Source organism: Crinia signifera, chromosome 6 (genome assembly GCF_055691185.1).
Source record: "Crinia signifera chromosome 6, ASM5569118v1, whole genome shotgun sequence".
Classification (NCBI taxonomy): domain Eukaryota; kingdom Metazoa; phylum Chordata; class Amphibia; order Anura; family Myobatrachidae; genus Crinia; species Crinia signifera.
Window position 1 is genome coordinate 247,124,939 of NC_139222.1, and position 21,897 is coordinate 247,146,835.

General features: G+C 47.9%; 2 protein-coding genes across 3 annotated transcripts in view; both read left to right on the forward strand.

The window, feature by feature from the left end:
• Positions 1 to 10,248, forward strand: part of AS3MT (arsenite methyltransferase) — a 28,023-nt gene extending 17,775 nt beyond the window's left edge. The window contains exons 9-11 of the mRNA XM_083149249.1: positions 2,029 to 2,171; positions 4,395 to 4,511; positions 9,898 to 10,248. Coding sequence (XP_083005375.1) covers positions 2,029 to 2,171; positions 4,395 to 4,511; positions 9,898 to 9,996 — 359 coding nt within the window. The 3' untranslated portion in view covers positions 9,997 to 10,248. The remainder of the gene's footprint in view (positions 1 to 2,028; positions 2,172 to 4,394; positions 4,512 to 9,897) is intronic.
• Positions 10,249 to 18,929: 8,681 nt separating this feature from the next.
• Positions 18,930 to 21,897, forward strand: part of LOC146007259 (arsenite methyltransferase-like) — a 42,970-nt gene continuing 40,002 nt past the window's right edge. For both annotated transcript variants that reach the window (XM_083145609.1, XM_083145610.1), the window contains exons 1-2: positions 18,930 to 19,073; positions 20,969 to 21,046. In XM_083145609.1, coding sequence (XP_083001735.1) covers positions 21,033 to 21,046 — 14 coding nt within the window. In that variant the 5' untranslated portion in view covers positions 18,930 to 19,073; positions 20,969 to 21,032. The remainder of the gene's footprint in view (positions 19,074 to 20,968; positions 21,047 to 21,897) is intronic.

Below are 21,897 nucleotides of genomic sequence, written 5' to 3' on the forward strand. Positions count from 1 at the left end.
GTGACCCCCTGCTTCATATAGGTGCAACATGTAAATGTACAAATAATTATATTTAGCAGAGTCTACATGATTTAATCTTTGGTTCCTTCATTTACTATACATGCAATATGGTTGTGCAGCTGCACATTGACTACATGTATTTATTGCAGCAGTAAAGCTGTGGTACATGAAGTAGTATAAGCGTAAGATGAATGCAGGTCAATTAGCAACAACTCAGGACAAGCGCTCTCAGAAATAAACTCAACGTTCTACAGTATCTAACTAATGCCGGGTACACACCAGGACGACTAGGGCCCGATCCCATCAATCTAGATCCAATTCCGACCGAATGGATGTAGATTGTGTGGGGATTGGGCCCTTTTCTGTCCTGTGTGGACCGATACCGATCCGATGCGCGGTCCCGCGGGTCGGTTGGTCGTTATTCAGATCCTACCTGCAGCAGGGTGCGGGTCGCCATCGGATCGGACCCGCTCACGGTGCACATCATGAGCGGGTTGTGCCCCCCGCGTCATCGTGAGCGGGTCAGAAGAAACACTGACGACCCGCTCACGATGTGCATCGTGAGTGGGTCGTCCTGGTGTGTACCCAACATAAGCCTTCACCCAGGTTGCATGCTGTTAATCTGGTGCCTGAATTGGTTACCCTTCTGATTTGTTTTTTAGCATAGAAAAAAAATAAATGTGGCGGTATTACGTGCACCTCTGGTTCAGGTGCTGTGTTTGGTTCCACCGTGCTGGGTCAGCCACTGCAATTAATTAGCCTGTAATGTTTATTTTCCAGGATTTCAGGCTCCTAGATCGACTGATTTAGGACCTTATTCAGATCCATTCCCTAGTGCTAGGGGGCAATATTTATCTTCTGCGCATGCGTAGATGCTGGGTGCGTGCGCCCACGGTGAACAAACTGTGGCCGGTGGGTAGGGGTAGTACCCACCCATGGGAACGCTCAGCGTTTCATGGGCGTTCCCATGAAAACTCAGGGCGTTCCCATGGTAATCACCTGGTGGCGTGGGCGGCCAGCTGACATCACCGAATGTCAGCTGCCCGCCCATTTCAGTGACAACGTGCACACATATAGAAGAGTCACTTTATATATGCGTGTGCGCACCACATCATTCGATGGTTGGCGACCATAAAAAGATGTGGGAGGTTCCCACTGGCATGTGAATGGATGTATATGTAAATCATCCATACGCACAGTGAAAATAGTGGGCCAGCGTACCACCATTCGCAGGGCGGGTTGTGGTTAACTCGCAAGGATGCAAATTCGCATCTGAACGAATCAACCAGAATAACCCCCTTAATTCATTTGTCACTCAAAATGAGACAAATCTTATATTCCAAACATTCCCTTTGTTTTATACACAAAATAAAGGGTAGTGACCAGTGGCGGAACTTGTGGGTGGTGAGCCCAGGTGCAAAAATATAACCCCCCCCCCCCCTCCTCCTCCACCCTAACCCAAGTTAACAGTATGCAACAAGGCAGTGGGTGACAGGGGGAGGGTGACAGGGGCAATACCCCTGCTGCACCAATGGTTGTTCCGCCCTGGGATTCAGTTATTATACAGGTACACCACTGTTTTTCCAAAACCTGATGGTCTGGAACCTCTTTTAAACTGGACACAACAGGTATTGGGGGAATTTAGGCTGTGGAAGGGGTTTAGAGGGGCAGCAGAGGGGGAGGGAGTCACATTGTGTGTGTTCGGGGGGGGGGGGGGGGGGTGGACTGAGAGAGAGAGGTCGCACTGCATTAAGGAGACAAGCGCTTGCCCTCCGGGGGATACCACCGATATCCGGCACAACAGATAATTCGGACACACTGCTAGAACCGAGGTTGCCGGATTATCGGTGGTGTACCTGTAATAACAATACTACTCTTTCCACTTGCCTGTTTTTATAGTAACCATGACCAAATTGGTTTGCCCCTTGGATATAGATGCATTTAAACACAATTCAATAAACTTGAGATGTTCATTTCCATTACTGTATGTGAGTGCGTGTGGCCTATCCTGTCCCATCTGTGTTCTAGGTGACTACAAGTTTGTCTCTGCCACGTTTCGCTTGTTTAAACTCCCTCAGAACTCTGGGAAGGAAAAGGGTCGGGTCATTTACAATGGAGGAGTGACGGGATGCGAGACTGAAATGCAGTTTGATGCAAACTACACATTCAAGGTATGACTGCCTCATTCATGGGCGCGTTGCCATGGATGCAGAGTTCGCAATCTCTGTATATGCTAATTTAGAGATTATAATTATTGCTATTTACTTATATAGCGCCAGAATATGCCATAGCGCTTTACAGCTGGGAACAAGACCGTAATAATAATATGTACTTTTAGTAATACAGGACTTTTCTTAGGTGGCTGTTATCAGTAGAACTTCACTAGTTCTGTTTTTATTTGTCTCTTTTAGGGTGAGATGGGTTATAAACCACTAACCAATCAGCTCCTTCTTTTTTATTTTTTAAAAACACACTTCCTGTGACATGGCAGTTAGAAGCTGATTGTCTGGTGGTTTATCACTCTCCAATTTATCACTTTTCAGGTTTAGGGCTTGATTCTGGTTCACTCGCAAAAGCAAATTCTCTCTCTAATGGACAAAACCATGTGCCCTGCAGGTGGGGCAGATGTAATAGGTGCAGAGCGAGTAACATTTGGGTGGGGCATTGCTGCCCTGTTTTGCCTCTGGATTCTGACACATGTTGAGATGCATACAACTCTACAAATGGGTGAATATACCAATTTCTTCCATCAAGATTCTTGGGAGCAATGGGCCTAATTCAGACCTTATTGCAAGGCAAATTTGTTCTCAAAGTGGGCAAAACCGTGTGCACTGCAGGTGGGGCAGATGTAACATGTGCTGAGAGAGTTAGATGTTGGTTAACTGTTTTGTTTCTGTGCAGAGTAAATACTGGCTGCTTTATTCTTATACTGCAATTTTGATTTCAGTTTGAACAAACCCCACCCAAATCTCCCATTTTGAGAACAATTTTTCCTGCGATCAGGCCTGAATTTGGCCCAATGTACGCATGACAGACTTGCAATTCTACTGTTCCTTCTAGGAACAGGGGCGGGCAGGGCGCCACTGCACGGGGCAGCATCAAGGCAGTGAACCGGGCCCGCCAACGTCACTGTTCTGGGTGGTCCCGGGCCGCCGACGTCACAAAAGGGGCGAGCCCGGGCCTCGCCGTGACAAAAAGGGATGGGCCCGGTCGCCGTCATCATAAAAAGGGGCAGGCCCGGCCACCTTCGTCACTGAAGGGGGCGGGCCCGGCCACACCGAAGGCTCTCCACTGCTGGGGAAGCGCTGGGCACCGCTATATACTGCAGCGCCGGGCTTCCCCGGTATCACAATAAGAGGAGGAGGCAGGCTGTTTTAGCGGGGCACTGCCAGAGGGAGCTAAAACAGCCTAGTGGGAACACTAAATTCTGCAACAGTCTCATGAATCCTAACCACCCTTCACCAGAGTTGACACCTTTGATGTTAAACATTACAAAATGATAATTTATATTGTTTAAATCAATTTTTTTTTTAATGGGGCCTGGAATTATATTTTTAACAGTAGGTATTTAAACTGCCTTTCTCTTATTTAGGATTGACATCATTGATATGAAGGGCCAGATGTTATAACATCCACATTTTTAAAGGGGCAATCATTTACAAACCAAACATGGGCCCTTATTCTGGTTCGGACGGTACGGCCCGCGTGCGGCCGTACCGCCGATGTTTTTATTCTGCACATGCGCAGAGGTCAATCTGCGCATGTGCAGCCCCCTTCGCCGCAGACGTATTTCGTCCGCCGCAAAGGGGGCGTATAGGGGCGTGAGGGGCTTCATACCCTCATTTCCCTATGTGTACGCCCCGCGTTTCATGGGCGTTCCCATGCAAACGCGGGGCGTATGCATGGTAATGAGGGTATGACGCAACTCATGGGGGCGGAAAGCTGACGTCGCCGGATGTCAGCTCTCAGCCCCCATACAAGCTAGCACACGGACGATTGTCCGTGTGGTCTCAGCTTGCGGGAGCTGCTGGGGCGTGCGGACCTGCCTTCGATGGTCGACGACCATCGAATGCAGGGGGCAGCTCCCACCATGGTGGAGGCGTACGCCTCCACCATTTTTATGCGGATCGCCAGCCGTCCGTGTACGGACGGCCGTGGCGATCCGTCTCGTGGGCGGGGATTGGTTTGTGCGGCCGGAGCACCGTGTGCGGCTCCGGCCGCACCAACCAGAATAAGGGCCAAGGTTTTGCATTGTAAATGATTGCCACTTTAAAAAAACATCCGAATACGGCCGCCGGCTACCGACACCACTGCCGAACTCAAACACTATTACATCTGGCTGAACTGAACTAGACACAATTGCAGCATAGAAATACTGTCCTTGTCGTTTGCAGGAAGGTGAAGATGTGGATGTCGATGAGGAATTGCTCAGCATCCTGAAGACGTCCAGGTTTTCGGGTGACTTTATATTTCAGCCCTCAGGAACGGCAACACAATGTTGCTTGAAAAAGGTGCATTCTAAGCTCTATGCAAAATTGGATTTATATATTGGTGATAATCTGGGGGAAATTTACCAAAATGGATTCGTAGAAAAAAGGTGTATTCGTAGGCAGAAATACACCTTTTTTTTACGAATTTGTATTTTCGGGATTTACAATCCCAAAAATACAACAATTCGTAGTCCTAAAGATGGAACATTCGTATTTGTATTTACAAATACGAATGTCTACACCATCGATAGGATACGACAGAAATCACCATTCAAAAGAATGGTGGTTTCTGATTTACTAAGCAGCCGTACTGACAATACGGCTGCTAAGTGGTGTGAAACACCCACGCAAATACGACAGGAAAATAGAACACCATTTTCATGTCGTATTTGCGTTTTAGCCTGCATGGATCAGTCAGATCCGTGCAGGCTGCAGTGTAAAAAAATAGAAAAATAAATAAATAAAAAAAAAAACGGCGTGGGGTCCCCCCCACAGCCATAACCAGCACCAGGCTGAAGGAGCCGGGGCCGGTAATTAAAAATCAGGGAGCCCGACAAATAGGGGCTCCCCGATTTTTAACAACCAGCCCCAGGCTCCAGGTCCGGGGCTGGTTCCCAAAATACGGGGGACAAAATGACTAGGGGTCCCCCGTATTTCAAGAACCAGCCCCAGGCACAACCAGCCGGCAGGCTAATGCCACAGCCGGGGGGGGACTTTTTATGCAAGTCCCCCCGGCCAAAGCATTAACCCTACCGACCAGTCAGCCTGGCCAGGGGCCCTGGGGGAGTGGGGACCCCCCCAATGAAGGGGTCCCCCCCCCTCCAGGACTTACCTGACCAGGCTGAAGCCTGGTGCTGTCCTCGATGCCCCTGGGCGGTGGGCATCGAGCTGATAAATGGTGTAAAAAAAAGATGAACCTATTGTTTTTTACTGTGGCACTACAAGTGCCAGCAAGCCTCCCCAGCAAGCTGGGACTTGGAGAACCACAAGTCCCAGCCTGCTGGGCATTAAAGGGCCCGCTGGCACTTGTAGTTCTACAGTTAAAAAAATAGTGCACAAAACACACTGATACACTTTTAAAATAAAACTTTATTACACACAAAGCCCACACATACTAATACTTACCTATCTTCTCTCCGTAGGTAGCCCTGATGTCCTGTGTCGGCGTCTTCTGGTCCTGTGTCGTCTTCTTCCTCCATGTCGACCGTCGCTGTCGCCGTCCGGATCCGACGAAATCCATTTGGGAAGCTGTGGAAGGAAACCATACTCACCTGTCCCAGCGCGACGTAGTCCAGGTAAGGGTCTTTGCAAAAAAACAAACCGACACCCCGAAACCAGACCGGACTGACGGAGACGCACGTGTGTTTGTTTACATCGTGCGGCTCCGCCTCCCGAATGCCGCTATTGGCCGCCTTGCGGCCTAGCGGCTCCTGATTGGCCGCTAGGCCGCAAGGCGGCCAATAGCGGCATTCGGGAGGCGGAGCCGCACGATGTAAACACAGTGCGTCTCCGTCAGTCCGGTCTGGTTTCGGGGTGTCGGTTTGTTTTTTTGCAAAGACCCTTACCTGGACTACGTCGCGCTGGGACAGGTGAGTATGGTTTCCTTCCACAGCTTCCCAAATGGATTTCGTCGGATCCGGACGGCGACAGCGACGGTCGACATGGAGGAAGAAGACGACACAGGACCAGAAGACGCCGACACAGGACATCAGGGCTACCTACGGAGAGAAGATAGGTAAGTATTAGTATGTGTGGGCTTTGTGTGTAATAAAGTTTTATTTTAAAAGTGTATCAGTGTGTTTTGTGCACTATTTTTTTAACTGTAGAACTACAAGTGCCAGCGGGCCCTTTAATGCCCAGCAGGCTGGGACTTGTGGTTCTCCAAGTCCCAGCTTGCTGGGGAGGCTTGCTGGCACTTGTAGTGCCACAGTAAAAAACAATAGGTTCATCTTTTTTTTACACCATTTATCAGCTCGATGCCCACCGCCCAGGGCATCGAGGACAGCACCAGGCTTCAGCCTGGTCAGGTAAGTCCTGGAGGGGGGGGACCCCTTCATTGGGGGGGTCCCCACTCCCCCAGGGCCCCTGGCCAGGCTGACTGGTCGGTAGGGAGAATGTTTTGGCCGCGGGACCTTATATTATAAGTGTCCCCTGGCTGTGACATTACCCTGCCGGCTGGTTGTGCCTGGGGCTGGTTCTTAAAATACGGGGGACCCCTAGTCATTTTGTCCCCCGTATTTTGGGAACCAGCCCCGGACCTGGAGCCTGGGGCTGGTTGTTAAAAATCGGGGAACCCCTATTTGTCGGGTTCCCTGATTTTTAATTACCGGCCCCGGCTCCTTCAGCCTGGTGCTGGTTTCGGCTGTGGGGGGGACCCCACGCCGGTTTTTTTTTTATTTATTTATTTTTTCTATTTTTTTTTACACCTTGCAGCCTGCACGGATCTGACTGATCCGTGCAGACTGCCAGAAACATTCGTATTAGCGGCCGTATATACGGCCGCTAATACGAATCATTACACCATCGGAGGCTTACAAAGCAGTCGTATCTGACTGCTTTGTAACTGATCCTCCGGAACACGACTTTGCATACGACTTAAACAGTCGTATGCAGTCGTAGGGAAACTACCAATACGAAAAACTAGGTTTTTCATATTGGTAAATTTCCCCCTCTGTTTCTTGGCGATTGGCCAGTGGGAAATATTATTTTCCATAGTTGTTTTTGCAGAAATGATGCTGGGTACACACTAGAAGGAGCATGATGGTGAGCAGATCGTGAGACAACAATATGACGGTCGCACGATCTGCTCACGATCTGCATCAGATCCGATCATGACCTGTACCCAGTTGAAGGGATCATTTTCAAATCCTACCTGCAGCAGGTAGGATCTGCAAAACGACCAGTGGGGATGCGCATCGGAATCGGATCTGAAACATGCCAAAACATGCCCATTTACATACAATTGGTCGAATTGGTCGAATTGAGGCCAAATCGTTCTGGTGTGTACCCAGCATTAGTTTAGAGGCCTACAAGACAATTGGGGTTACTGCACAAGGTCTAGAAACTTTGCAGTCTGTATATTTGTTGTCATACAGTTTCTGTATACTAATGCTATGTACACACTGGAGGTTATTCTGGTTCATTCTCACCGAATTGTGCACATTTGCACACGCCGGGTGCTAGCGGCCACAGCGAACAGAAGGGGGGCATGGGCAGCAGCGGGTAGTCACGTGCATGGGAACGTCCAACTTTTTCATGGGCGTTCCCAGGAAAACGCTGGGCGTTCCCATGGTGATCACCCAGTGACATGGGTGCTGGGGGCAGGCAGCTGACATCACCGGGTGTCAGCTGCCCAGAATACATGCAAAGCTAAGGCGACCATTGAATGATGTGGGTGTCTCCCCATAGGCTGCGGATGGATTTTTTTGCTATACACCCATTTGCAGCTGTGTGGGGAAATTTGCCCTGCGAAGGGGGATGGCAGCAAAAAAATGAAACGCAGCGCTGCGTGTCAACCAGAAACACCCCCACTAGGCAATATACCAATCACGAAAGGTAACTTACAGGTGGCACCTGCAAAGAAATAAAAAGTTGCTCCTAATGATAAAAGTAACTTGATCTAGCTTGATGGAGGTTGCAGGGCTGCCATCAGAAGTTGTGGGGAATGCATCAGAATGTACAATGTTTTACCCACATGCATGTACAGTATGCTGATGTTTACCACTGGGATTCGCAGCCTGAAATCGCCGTTTGTATGGGCGTTTCTGGGTGGTCATGCTTAACTACGCTCACCTCTGAATTGAGAGTGTTGACCATAGGCAAAGGTGAGAAGGAGTGTGCAGGGAGATGTGGATGGAGCAGCACATTATGTTACCATTACAGTTATACAGAATAAGTGGGGATAATAGGCAGATGTTCACCACACTGTCCAAGCTCCGGGTTTATCAGGGACTACAGAACCTTGTGTACGGACAGCACAAGAAAAGAATGTTCCTTGTAAAAATGCTGAATCGTTTTTCTTCTAATCTGGCCTTGTAGTGTGCGCTGGGTAATGGAGGACGAACTTCCAAAGGACAAACTCTGTTACATTTTCCTAATAATATCATCGAGGGGCGTATGTACTAAGCCTCAGAGAGTGATAAAGTACAAGCCAATCAGCTCCAGTCATTTTATAAACACTGCCTGTAAATTGACCATCAATAGGTTAACCAATATTGGTCAAAAACATGAAAAAAGGTTGACATGCACTATATCGACACAAGCAATAGGTCGACATGGAAAATGGTCGACATGAGTGCCCCCCCCCCCCCCCCCCCAAAAAAAGGTGTGCTTTTTCATTCTGCGCTATTCTTGTGGACAGAGAGAGAATATAATAGTGTGGCCAGCGTAGGAAGGTGCAGAGCGCAGCGCGACGCCGTACCCGAAGCATGTCGAGCAAAGCGGTACACTTATGTCGTTAAAAAAAACATGAAAAACCAATGACCTTTTTCATGTTGACCTACAGTATTTCTTTCCACGAAAACGCTGGGCATTCACTAGGGAACGCAGACGGGTCGAGGCCTGCACAGGGCAGGCAGACGTCAGTGCCCGCCCCCTTTTTTGCCGATCTGCGGTGCTAAGTTCAGGCTGACTGAAGGGGAGAGAAATCATTAGATGAATTGGCTTCCCCTCTGCAGCAGGCGAGACGATGTGTTTTCATAGACATCCCCTTGCATGGTAGTCCCCCAGCACGGTGCTGACCTGTTTGCGAGCGTACGCAGCCTAGCAAACCGGTTCGAATCAGGCCCATAGTACCTTCACAACTTTTACTAAGCACTTTTAAAATGAAGTAAAGAAACATTGAATACCGTTCGCAGGGAATACGAGGGGTACGTTGCCGTGTTACAGACCAGTAATGAAGTATTAACAATATAAAAAAAAAAAATCATGATTTAGTGTAGTGATTGTTTAGGGCACATGTTCTCAAACTCGGTCCTCAGGACCCCACACAGTGCATGTTTTGGAGGACTCCTCACAGAATCACAGTGAAATAATTATCTCCACCTGTGGATCTTTTAAAATGTGTCAATGACGAATGAATGCACCTGTGCACCTGCCGGGTGACCCTGAAAATGTAAACTGTGTTTAAGAACTGAGGACCGAGTTTAAGAACCCCTGGTTTAGGGGCTAGCCCAGAGCAGTGCACTGTGACTGGGGTCTGCTGGGAGATTATCCCCTGGTTGGTATATCTGACACCCCACGTCAGATATAACCATATACGGGGACGCCCAGTTAGTGTGGTCACCTCTGATGTGACTTGATGTGAACATTCATTTTCCCACGTTGCTTAGAGGATCACCGTAAAAGATTCAATTATTTTGTTCCAAAATGTGTATACTTCCAATTTAAATCCTTTTTTTCTTTTTAGGAAATCCCCAGAGATCCATTTCTATTGGCGGAAAACCAGAACAAAAATCCTCTACCTCCCAGTTCCGGCAACTGCTGTGGACCAAAAGGCTGTTGCTAGGAATGTTTCCTATGGGACAGATACAGTATACCATTCCTAAGAATGGGACAGATTACAGTATACCATTTACAGTAGTCAGCATTATGAAGACACTAATACGTTTTGATGACAACAAATGACAATACATCACAATATACCTCAACGTGAAATATTACAGAATAATGTTACTTACAAATAAAAGCCACAAAAATCAGCAACAATATGCCGATCAGTTTTCAATCACTGGCATTTTTGCCCACTTTTTGCGAGTACATTTTCACCGATGCCATTTCCCCTTTTGTGTGTGTGTGTGTGTGTGGGGGGGGGGGGGGGGGGGCATCCAAGTCAGCTATATGTACAAGCATCCATATAGCTGACTATCAGGGGAGCCGAGAGAGGGGGGGAGCAGGTACTAATTACCCGGGCCCAGGCTTGCTGAAGGGGCCCCGCAGGGGCCCTGGTTCGACCCCGACCCCTCCCCCTCCATCCCTCCTGGGTAGCAACAGTAGCAAACACTTCTACAGCATGTGCTGTGCTGACAACAGGCTCAGTATGAGTGTCTCACTGACAGCGTGAGAGGTCATGCTGAGCCTGCTGTCAGCACAGCACATGCTGTAGGTGTGTGTTGCGTCTGAGATTACAGTTTTCTTTCACCCTCATCTAAACATTTTGGGGGCGTGGCCTAAGTGTGGGAGGTGCCCGCACCACACACACTTAGGCCACACCCCCAAAATTTTACCAGGGCCCGGCATTCCTCTCGGCTGCCCTGCTGACTATAAGTGTATGTTGACACCTCCGAGTGTTGTAGTCATTGCGGAGTTAAAGATCCTATGTAACGGATTTCCGACACCGCCGAGTGTTGTAGCTTTTATTTACATGGTCGACATACCATGAGTGTTGACACAATATGGCTCATATGAGTGATCAGGAGACTTTAAGGCTCAGAGTGCCCTGGAGCTACATGCATATATTATTCGATTGAGTGAACACGCAGATATTATTAGGCTGAGAGTATATAGTCGGCATGCATCCATGTTGACGGCTCATCTATGCAAAACATGTTGCTCATATGCCCTTGTTATGTCTCCAAATACGAGATGCCTCAGAGTCTACAAATACCATGTATTATTATGGTGGTCAACATGCTAACCTGTCTACACACCCACGCAATGTTTATTTCTGAACACACTGTCAATGTTTAATGGACAACCAATCCTGCACGCTCCCCAGGACCAGACCTAGGTGGTCCTGTACAGCGGTGTTATAGCCCAACACCACGGCTGACACCCACTGTCCCCACCAGCCCTGTCAACACCTCTCTTGGCGTGTCAAGCGGCATTGTCTGTACGCACACAGGCAGCTGCCGTCCGCCACACACTGGCAGATATGGGACTCCCGGAACTAGCCTAGTGCTTACACTCTGGGAAATCCCAATGATGCTGCCTGAGCCGCGCCCCCCACTCCAGCTGTCACTGACTGTAATTGAAGTCAGCCGCACGTCAGTGGAGGCCTGGTTGGCCCAATTTACATATGCATTTTGGCGCAATTTTCAGCTATTTAAGCAGGCTCTTTTACTGTGTACCTCACCTCTGATGAAAACCGTTTATTTCGGTTGAAACAGCTGTCAGGTGTACAGCTGTCGTTGTGTGCAATCATGTTTGTACAATAAATCAACTTTTCTTCACCATCCACCCGTGTGACGGTTCCTATCCTTCTACAACCAAGGGGGGTAAGTGCTTTTCATATATATCAGGTCCCGGAATAGAAGAAGAGGCGGCACTCAAACGGACTTTTCAAATCAAGTGAATCTTTGTATTAAGTCATAAATGTAAAAGCAATTCGACGACGTTTCAAGACCAAAACAACGGTCTTTTCATCAGGTCCATACAATCATTACATCGTGCAAAATGTGGTTACATTTTGCACGATGTAATGATTGTATGGACCTGATGAAAAGACCGTTGTTTTGGTCTTGAAACGTCGTCGAATTGCTTTTACATTTATGACTTAATACAAAGATTCACTTGATTTGAAAAGTCCGTTTGAGTGCCGCCTCTTCTTCTATTCCAGGACCTGAAAGGGAACCTTTATAGATACCAGTACGGTATATATATATATATATATATCTATATATATATATATCTATATATATCTATATATCTATATATATAGAGAGAGAGAGAGAGATACTGTATATGTACTAAGTCCAGCATACAACTCCAGTACTTGTCCAGGTGCTCACTTGGACACATCCAGCAAAAAAAAAGTCTCTCTCTGGTGCAAAATGGCTGTGTTTTATTATGTCGAAGCCCGAAACGCCATGGACATAATAAAGCACTGCCGTTTTCCACCTTATGGAGTCACGGACTTATGTTTTTTAGCTTGAGATAGAGAGAGAGAGAGAGAGAGAGAGAGAGATAGATATAATCATCTTGCCAGCCCTCTAAGGGCCTTATTCTAGTTCACTCTTTCTGACAAAATCCTTCTTAGATGGACAAAACCATGTTCACTGCAGGGGGGCAGATGTAAAATGTGCGGAGAGAATTAGATTTGGGTGAGTTATTTTGTTTCTGTGCAGGGCAAATACTGACTGCTTTATTTTTACACTGCAATGTAGATCTCACTTTGAAGTAAAACCCCGCCCAAATCTAACTCTCTCTGCACAAGTAACATCTACCCCACCTGCAGTGTACCGCATACCTCCCAACATGACCCTCTCCAGGAGGGACACAATGCTCTGTTTCTGGACTTTCCTCTGAATGTATGATTGCCATTACCTGTGCCGAACAAGGTAATTGATAAGAAAAAGGTTTTTTTTCAACACAGGTGATGGCAGTTATTCATTCAGAGGGAAGTCCAGAAATAGAGCATTATGTCCCTCCTGGAGAGGGTCACGTTGGGAGGTATGTACATGGTTTTGTCCGTCTAAGAAGGATTTTGTCAGAAAGAGTGAACTAAAATAAGGCCCTAAGTGCCTATCTATCTATCTAATCGCAGCCGGTAGCTTCCCCGGCTGCCTGCTACAGTGCACTGCAGGAGAGGAAGGAGATGGGACTGCGGCTCTGGGCCTATAATTGAATCTCCAGCAGCGTCTCCACTGCAGCACGGGAGCCCGGCCACTTATACTCTCAGGTAGATCAGCCGGCAGCTTCCACCAGCGGCTTGCTGCAGTGCACCGCTCACAGCCTGGGGAGAGGAGAGGAAGGAGATGGGACTGCAGCGCACGGCAATGAATAGGTGCTGGGGGTGTTTCTGGCCACTGACAGGGCTGCCGTCCTCACGATCTACAGCTCCCGGCTCCCTCTCCCAGCCAGTGACTCCTGCACTGCTGGCGTGTTCCACTTCCCGCTGCTGCCGTCCTCCCTATCTTCAACTCTCGGCTCCCCCTCCCAGCTGGTGACTCGCTCCTGCGCTGCCTGCGTGTTCCACTTCCCACCGCCCCCTCTGCTGTTATGCTGGCCACACATCAGACCAACTTTCCTCCAACCATCCAACTAGTTTGTTGGTTAAACTGAAAATCTGGTACTGTATGGGGGCAAATGCCAATAACCAATTTGCTCACAAACTCAGGAGAATGGACAAAAACATTCAGTGAAATGGTTTAAATCAAATAGGTCCAACTACAGTACATTGTCTGAGTGACAGTTGTTGTCCATTTTCAGATTTGGGAAACAAATGACTTAATTACAAATTACATCTGCTCCCATCCAGTACCAGGTTTTTTTCCATCCAACCAACCATTTGGATGGTTGGAGGAAAGTTGGTCTGATGTGTGGCCAGCATTAAGCTGCTGCCGCCCAGGAGCCCTTGTCCATCCTGCACTGGTTGACCCATCCGGGCGGGGTGCGTCCCATGGGTCCCCCCTCTTTTTAAAAACTGAGTGCCTGGTCAGCATATACGGGTAAAATACGCGCTACAGCATGTATTTGCAAACCCTGTTGGTGACACCCCATATGTAACTATATGGCCATCCACAGTGGGCTCTGCCTCCTGCACATGTATAGTGATACAAGAGCCTTTTTTAAGTGTTGAAAACCTTTTACATACTGCTTTAAGGTATTGGTAGAACGATATGCCAGGACTTTTAGTTTTTTTACATGATGAGACAACATGAGGATTCTCCTCTGTGGAAGAAGGCAGAAAGGTAGATAGATATTTGGTACTCCAAACCCCAAGTGTCTAGTAAGTGTATTGGGACACCCTGATTGTGGTGAATGTCAATGAATGGATCATACCTATCACAATCCTGCCTGAATCCTGTGTATCTGGCCTGTCATGTCTGCTATTAACTTCTGTGTATTCCAGCCAGCTGCAATTAGACTGCAATCATGCTTCCTAGAGAGACTATGCTTGCTAGTAATTAACACCTGTGGTAGTCCTAGCTCTGCGTGAGATATTCTACTGCCAATCATGTGTAGTCTGGCTCCCTGTCATAATTGCCCAGCCAATCCCAGCTTCTCAGTGGGTATATCTATGCTGGGAAATCCAAGACCCATTGCTAGTGCTTCAATGGTCTCCTGTTGGTACAGTTGTGTCTCTCTGCTGTAGTGTGTTCTGTTCCAGGTATTCCAGCTCCTATGATCCGGTGTCCAGTCTAGGATACTCACCTCAGCAGTGCTTTGCCTAACTCCAAGTCCATTTTCTGACACATTCCAGTCGATGTTCCCAGTCGATGTTCCAACCATCGTTCCGGATTCCAAGTCGATGTTCTGGCCATCGTTCCACATTCCAGTGGATGTTCCAACCATTGTTCCGCATTCCTATTCGATGTTCTGACCATCGTTCCCAGTCAATGTTTTAACCATCGTTCAGCAATTCCAAGTCATCTGCAGTTCAAACAAAGTAACGTATTGCCCTCTGTTAGGTTGTTGGCTTATAGCCATTTATGGACTTCCATCAGTGCGCTTTACTGCAACCACAACTCCTGTCTTTCATAATTATTGCATACTAATTATTCTATTGCATACGTTACTGTTCATCAGTTGCCAAGTACAATCATCTGCTACAATAAATCTGGTTGTACTTTTTCCACTGCCTGCTTCCTGTCTCTGGGTGCACTACGGTGCTGTTAATGTAGAAGGGTCTACTCAAGCCTGACTGATTCATACATCGGTCCGAGCCTATGCCTGAGGCCTTTGTCACGTTGACTTAGACCCCAGGCGTGACAGTACCTGCTTTAGCTCTGGAATCTGCAGGAGGCTGTGTGTGCTGGATGGAAAGCGGGATCCCCTAGAACCCCGATACAGTCACTACACGTTTGGACAGTGACTTGGTCATTTACTTTGCAGGATTATTTCACAGAGTGTATAACAATTTACTTAATAATATTATTTCACATATGCTAGAACAGTTTCACAGCATCACATACATTAAAACGACACACTATAACTTCAGTGTGTATCCCAATCATTAGTTCCAAAAGGAGCACTTTTGCTAGGAGTGCTTAGAAAGGCACAGTGGGCCTTATTCTAGTTCACTCTTAGAGGCAAATTCCTTCTTAGTTGGACAAAACCATGTGCACTGCAGGTGGGGCAGATATAACATGTGCAGAGAGAGTTATATTTGGGTGGGGTTTTTCTTCAAAGTGAGATCTGTATTGCAGCGTAAAAATAAAGCAGTCAGTATTTTCCCTGCACAGAAACAAAATAACTCACCCAAATCTAATTCTCTCTGCACATGTTACATCTGCCCCCTGCAGTGCACATGGTTTTGTCCAGCTAAGAAGGAATTTGCCTCTAAGAGTGAGCTAGAATAAGGCCCAGTGGGGCAGATGTATCGCGCCGCTATGATACTTCCTGCTTCGCCTCAATAGCGAGGCGAAGCAGGAAGGGACATCGACAAGATGTATTAACATCTTGTCTGCCGAACCGGGGGAGCGTTAACTCCCCCCTTCGGCGATGTCCCTTTCTGGACATAGCGCATCAGTTAATACTGATGCGCTATCTCCTGTCCCCCGGCCGGCCGCACTGGGCATGCGCGGGATCTCGCTGTTCACGCGAGATCCCCAGCGCCCAGACCTAACAGCAGGGACAGCGCTGTCCCTGCTGTTTAGATAGGGCTTCGCCAGCCTGATGCTGGCGAAGCCAAACCCGGCTTCGTGCGGAACGGTCAGCGATGCTGACCATTCATACATTCGGCCTGCTATCATTTTGATAGCAGCGCCGATATGGACAGGGGCGCGTAACGTGCGCTGATACCCTTCTCCCCCATATCGACACATCATACATCTGCCCCAGTGTCCCTTATTCTGGTTCACTCGCAAAGGCAAATTCCTCTTCAAATGAACAAAACCATGTGCACTGCAGGGGGACAGATGTAATGTGCAGAGAGAATTAGATTTGGGTGAGTTATTTTGTTTCTGTGCAGGGAAAATACTGACTGCATTATTTCACACTGTAATATAGATCTCACTTTGAAGTAAAACCCCACCCAAATCGAATTCTCTCTGCCCCAGTTACATCTGCCCCACCTGCAGTGGACATGGTTTTGTACATTTGAGAAGGATTTTGCCTTTGCGAGTGAACCAGAATAAGGGCCAGTGTCTCTGTCTGGGCCAGTGTCTCTGAGTCCAGATCGCTACTTCTTTGATAGGTGGAGCAGGGTATTAATCCTTAGGACAGGGGTCTTCAACCTTTAAGAAAGTGTAAGCCACATTAAAAAATTCAACAAAGCCTAAGGGCGACTAAGCTACACTGTGGTATTTAGCACATCCCCATATACATCACAGCCCTTCACAGATAGACATCACAGCCCCCCATAATGCACAGCCCCCATAGACATCACCGCTTCCCCATAACGTCAGCACAACCCTTCATAGATAGACCGCACAGACCCCATAGACATCACAGCCCCCCATAATGCACAGCCCCCATAGACATCACCGCTTCCCCATAACGTCAGCACAACCCTTCATAGATAGACCTCACAGCCCCCCATAATGCACAGCCCTTCTTAGATAGACATTGCAGCCCCCATAGACATCGCAGTCCCCCATAATGCAAAGCCCTTCATAGATAGACAGCACAGCCCCCATAGACATCGCAGTCCCCCATAATGCACAGCCCTTCATAAATAGACAGCACAGCCCCCATAGACATTGCAGTCCCCCATAATGCAAAGCCCTTCATAGATAGACAGCACAGCCCCCATAGACATCACAGCCCCCATAATGCACAGCCCTTCATAAATAGACAGCACAGCCCCCATAGACATTGCAGTCCCCCATAATGCAAAGCCCTTCATAGATAGACAGCACGGCCCCCATAGACATCACAGGCCCCCATAAAGCACAGCCCTTCATAGATAGACAGCACAGCCCCATAGACCACACAGCCCCCATAATGCACAGCCCTTCATAGATAGTTTGCACAGCCGACCATAGTCAGCACAGCCCCCTCATAGGTTGCCAGCACAGCCCCCCCAATTCTCAGGACATAACCCCCCATAGATAGTCAGCACAGCCCCCCGTACAGAACCTGCCTGTATGCAGGACTGACCAGGCTCCCAGTGGCTGCAGCTCTCAGTGTCCCGCCATGACAGCAGTGAAAGGGTGGGGGCAGGCTGGGTGACACAGCATCAGGAAGCACAGAATGCGCATGTCCGCGCATGCCCCCCCAGCCACTTCACTTCCGTCCTCTGCCTCCCACAGCCAATCTAGATTAAGGAGGCGGCACCTGGGGACTACAGTATGCTGTCAGGGACTACATTACTGCAGCGTATATATAACCTGTGCATGGTGGGCGGGCGAGGGGCCACTGAGGCATGCTCAGCGGGCCACTCGTGTTGAAGACCCTTGCCCTAGGATCAACTGGACTCCTCCTGAGTACAATGCTTGGATGTAATGTCCCTTTGTAACACAAGTGGTCAGAAGTTATTATTATTATTATTATAATTTTATTTATAAGGCGCCACAAGTGTTTTGCAGAGCCGTACAAAGGAACAATACAGGGAGACAAAACTTGGCATAACATTGAATAAATAACAAAAATACAGTACAACTAAAGAGCACCACAGTTCAATACACATTACAGCTTAAATGTAAGTAGTGAGGACCCAATCAACATACAACTAGACAGGCATTCCCAACCACGGTCCTCAAGGCACACCAACAGTGCAGGTTTTAGTGATATCCAGGCTTCAGCACAGATGGTTTAATCAGAATACCTCAGGTACTTATTAAGTCACCTGTGCTTAAGCCTGGATATCCCTAAAACCAGCACTGTTGGTGTACCTTGAGGACCGTGGTTGGGAATGCCTGAACTAGAGGCTTGAGGCCAATGATGGAGATGAGTATAGAGACGAAGATGGTCACTGAGTGTTTGAGTATAGGAGAGCTGTGAGTGAAATGTGAAGAGAAGTGGGCTTTGACAACAGGAGGGAAGAGGGCCCTGCTCGGAGGAGCTTACAATCTAGTAGTTGAAGTACTTGAACTTATAAAGTATATTATCAGTGTTTTATGGGCGTGCACACGCATGTACTGTATGTCAATGTTGGCTTGGTGCGGGTGGCTAACGTCACATGACATCAGCGACCGCCATCTCCAGCCGCTATAAAAGTCAGATTAGACTTTTTATCTGCGAAGGGGAAAATAAATCATTCTACGTGAGCGACAAACTAATGATTTATCTCTAGTGCGGTCGCATGCTAGGGGATGTGTAAGCGCACGCTTCCACTGGCATGCTAATGCGGGGATTTGCACGGCTGGGCAGTGGGTGGCGTGTACCTGCTCACTGGGCTGAGAATACATGCAGCCTAGTAATCAGGTCTGAATCAGGCCCAGTGTCTGTAGATGAGGCAGGCTTTCTCCCTCTCTTATACACCCCCCTGACTCTCTTCTCACCATGCTGTTCCTTTCAGACCCCTCTCCCTGGGTTCAGGGGTCATCCAATAGCAGGACATGCCAGGGCTGGTGATGTCACAGAGGGGATTTTGTTAACCCATGCAGGGCCTGCAGCTCAGGAGAAGCTGGTCTGTAGAGTCTGGGATTCCACATATTATCTTCATCTATCCTGATTTTCTACAATGTATGGAGAAGGGGTGTGATACGGTATATGCCAGCAGCCAGAACACCGACACCAGCAGTGAGAAGTAAGGGAAAGGTAAGCCTAATACTTACCCTCTTTCTAAACTTCCCTCCTTGTTGCAGCCTATTCCTAACCTCCCCTGATACTCGGGATATCAGCTTTGGGATTCTGACCTCAGTATTCAGAGTGGTATTGGGATTCTAACACCAATCTTCTTCTGTCTGCCGGGATTCTGATAGCCGGGATGCTAACTACATTCCATGGGGACGCTTTGGTGAGAATCCCATTGTGGTGGGAAAACCATTTCACATGTGCCAGACCATGAGCCAGATTCAAAAGTGATAAACAACCAACCAATCAGCTCCTGTCTTACATTTTTCAAACACAGTCTGTGGCATGGTAGGCAGGAGCTGATTGGCTGGCTGTTTATCACTCTCCATTTTATCACTTTTGAAGCTTAGTGCATCTAGCCCCATGATTAGTTGCTTTGAGTATCTTCTTTGCTTTATCTCGGGAAGGTTTGATACCTCTGACACAACATAACCACTAGGTATACACTGGGTAGGTGTCCTGTACTTGCACTGGATCAGAGAAAATGAATAGTCTACGAAATCTCAGATTTATTCTTTTTAAGGGCTTGGGTTTATTAGGGTGTTGATCAAAGGGCAAAATTTAAAAAGAAAATGTGAAAACCATCGCCAAGTCGACATTTTGCTTGACATTTTGATGTTGACCTTTTGTCAATTTTGACCTAGTGCATTTTGACCGAATGGGGTTGACCTATTGACTGTCAAACTAGACACTGTTGACCTATCATCCGGATACTGGGCCTGAATCAAGATCAATCGGTCCCCGGCGTATTCACTCCAGGATCTGATTGTGAGGCTCTGCACATGCGCCTGTATGCACATGTGCAGGGCCGCTGTACGAATGCCTTTGGCGACTATCACAGTCACCGAGGTGTTTGTACAGGTAGGGGAGGGAGAGGCGCGTTCAGGGGCCAGATCAGGGGAAGGTTTTATGGTCATCCCCATGAAAATGCTGGGCTTTCCCCTGGGACCACAGGTGGGCCGATGCCTGCCGAGTCCGGGCTGCTGATGTCACAGAATGTCAACACCCGCCCCTCTTCAGCGGACAATGAGACTGATTTCTCTCCCCTACGGCCACATGTGATGGGATATGTTTGGGGGGGAGGGATGATCAGCCGGGCGGTAAGTTTTGCTAAGCAGTGATTGGGCTCTGCCACTGAGTAGCGAGCCTTACTGAATCCTCTACTCTGTTCATTGGGCCTAATTCAGTTGTAACTTTGGGAAGTTTAGAACAATTACAACACCCACGGGCAGGCTGCAGGGGGGGGGGGGGGACCAGCACTGGTCAAGGCCCTCGGTTATGCGCTCACCAAATGGGTGCATTGCTATTATGCGAAAGCTTCGCTATACAGTAAAGATGTTGCATTTCACTGGCTGTCCCATGGCTGTGAAAACCAGGCGCAGGCTGGCCATATTTGGAGTCGCTGCGGCTGTATGTAATGTCACACAACTGCCGCTTCCCTTCCCCAATGCCTTGTTACCGCCATCCACAATGGTCCATCGCTGCACCCCCCGGTATGTCATTGACTTAAAGTTAAGGCTTGTGCACGTGCACTGGCTCATGCGCAGATCTGCAAAAATTGCGCTCTGCGATATTTGCAGATCTGTATGGCATGCTGAATCATATGCTATATGCTTTTTCCTCTTGCATTTATGTTGTGTCATGCAGAGTTCATAGTCCAAAGATCATATATATGGTGCAAGTATTTACTTTCAGATTAGTGTGGAGGGTGGGTTAATGTTCAGGCCACGTGACTCTGTATGTAAAGGTTTAGTGTAATATCACATTTTCTCTGCTTTCCGTGAACCCACAGATTAGCATACCATTATGTTAGATGTCTGTGAGTGATGTGAGAAGACTTCTGTTCTCATTTCTTGCAGGGTGGCATTCTGTGCAGTGATATAAGTGTCCGTGCAGGTATTCCACCTTCTTAACAACTCAGAAATGCCGAATATCAGGTAAGAGGTCTGTTTGTGCTTTCAGTCTGCTAAATGTCCAGGCTCATGTATTGCTTAAGGTAAATTCATCTTGCATCAATGATTAATATCGTTTGTAATTACATAAACCTATGTGTGACATGACCTTAAGATTATTATAATGTATTTGTATAAAGCAGCATTTTCCCATCATTTAATTTCCATCATGTAACTTATATGCACATTATTCACACATGTTTTGGCAGAAGCCCACCAGAGATTAAACATACAGATTGAGCGCCTCTGAGTCAGCGCTGGGAATCGCCAGATTCCCTGCACTGGCGAGAGCTGGCGGAGAGGCGCTCCTTCTGATGGGGATGCGCGAGTGTCTCACATGCACGTCCATCCCCGGCAACAAGGCGGCGGGGATCGCTTTCCCTGCCCGTCTCCGTTTCAGGCGAGGAATCGACAGGAGGCGGCGGAGGGCTCAGACAGAATGGTGCGCGCTTCCATCTGATGGCGGGTCCTGGCGGTTAGCGATAGAATTGCCAGGACCCACATCAAAGAGAGGAGCTCCATCAGTAGATAGAAGGGATTAGGGAGAGAGCACTTCTAACCACTATACAACTGTGCTGTGAAATAGGTATAACTTAACCCTTTATTTTCAAATACGATTACACAGTATATAATATAATAGTATAAAGTGCCAGGCATGTCCAAACTATGACTCTCCAGCTGTTGTGAAACTACAAGTCCCATCCAGCCTTGCCACAGTTTTACTATTAGAGAATGCTAAAACTAAGGCAAGGCATGCTGGGAAGTGTAGTTTCGCAATAACTGGAGGACCACAGTTTGGACATGCAGGGTATAGACATACATAGGCCCTTATTCAG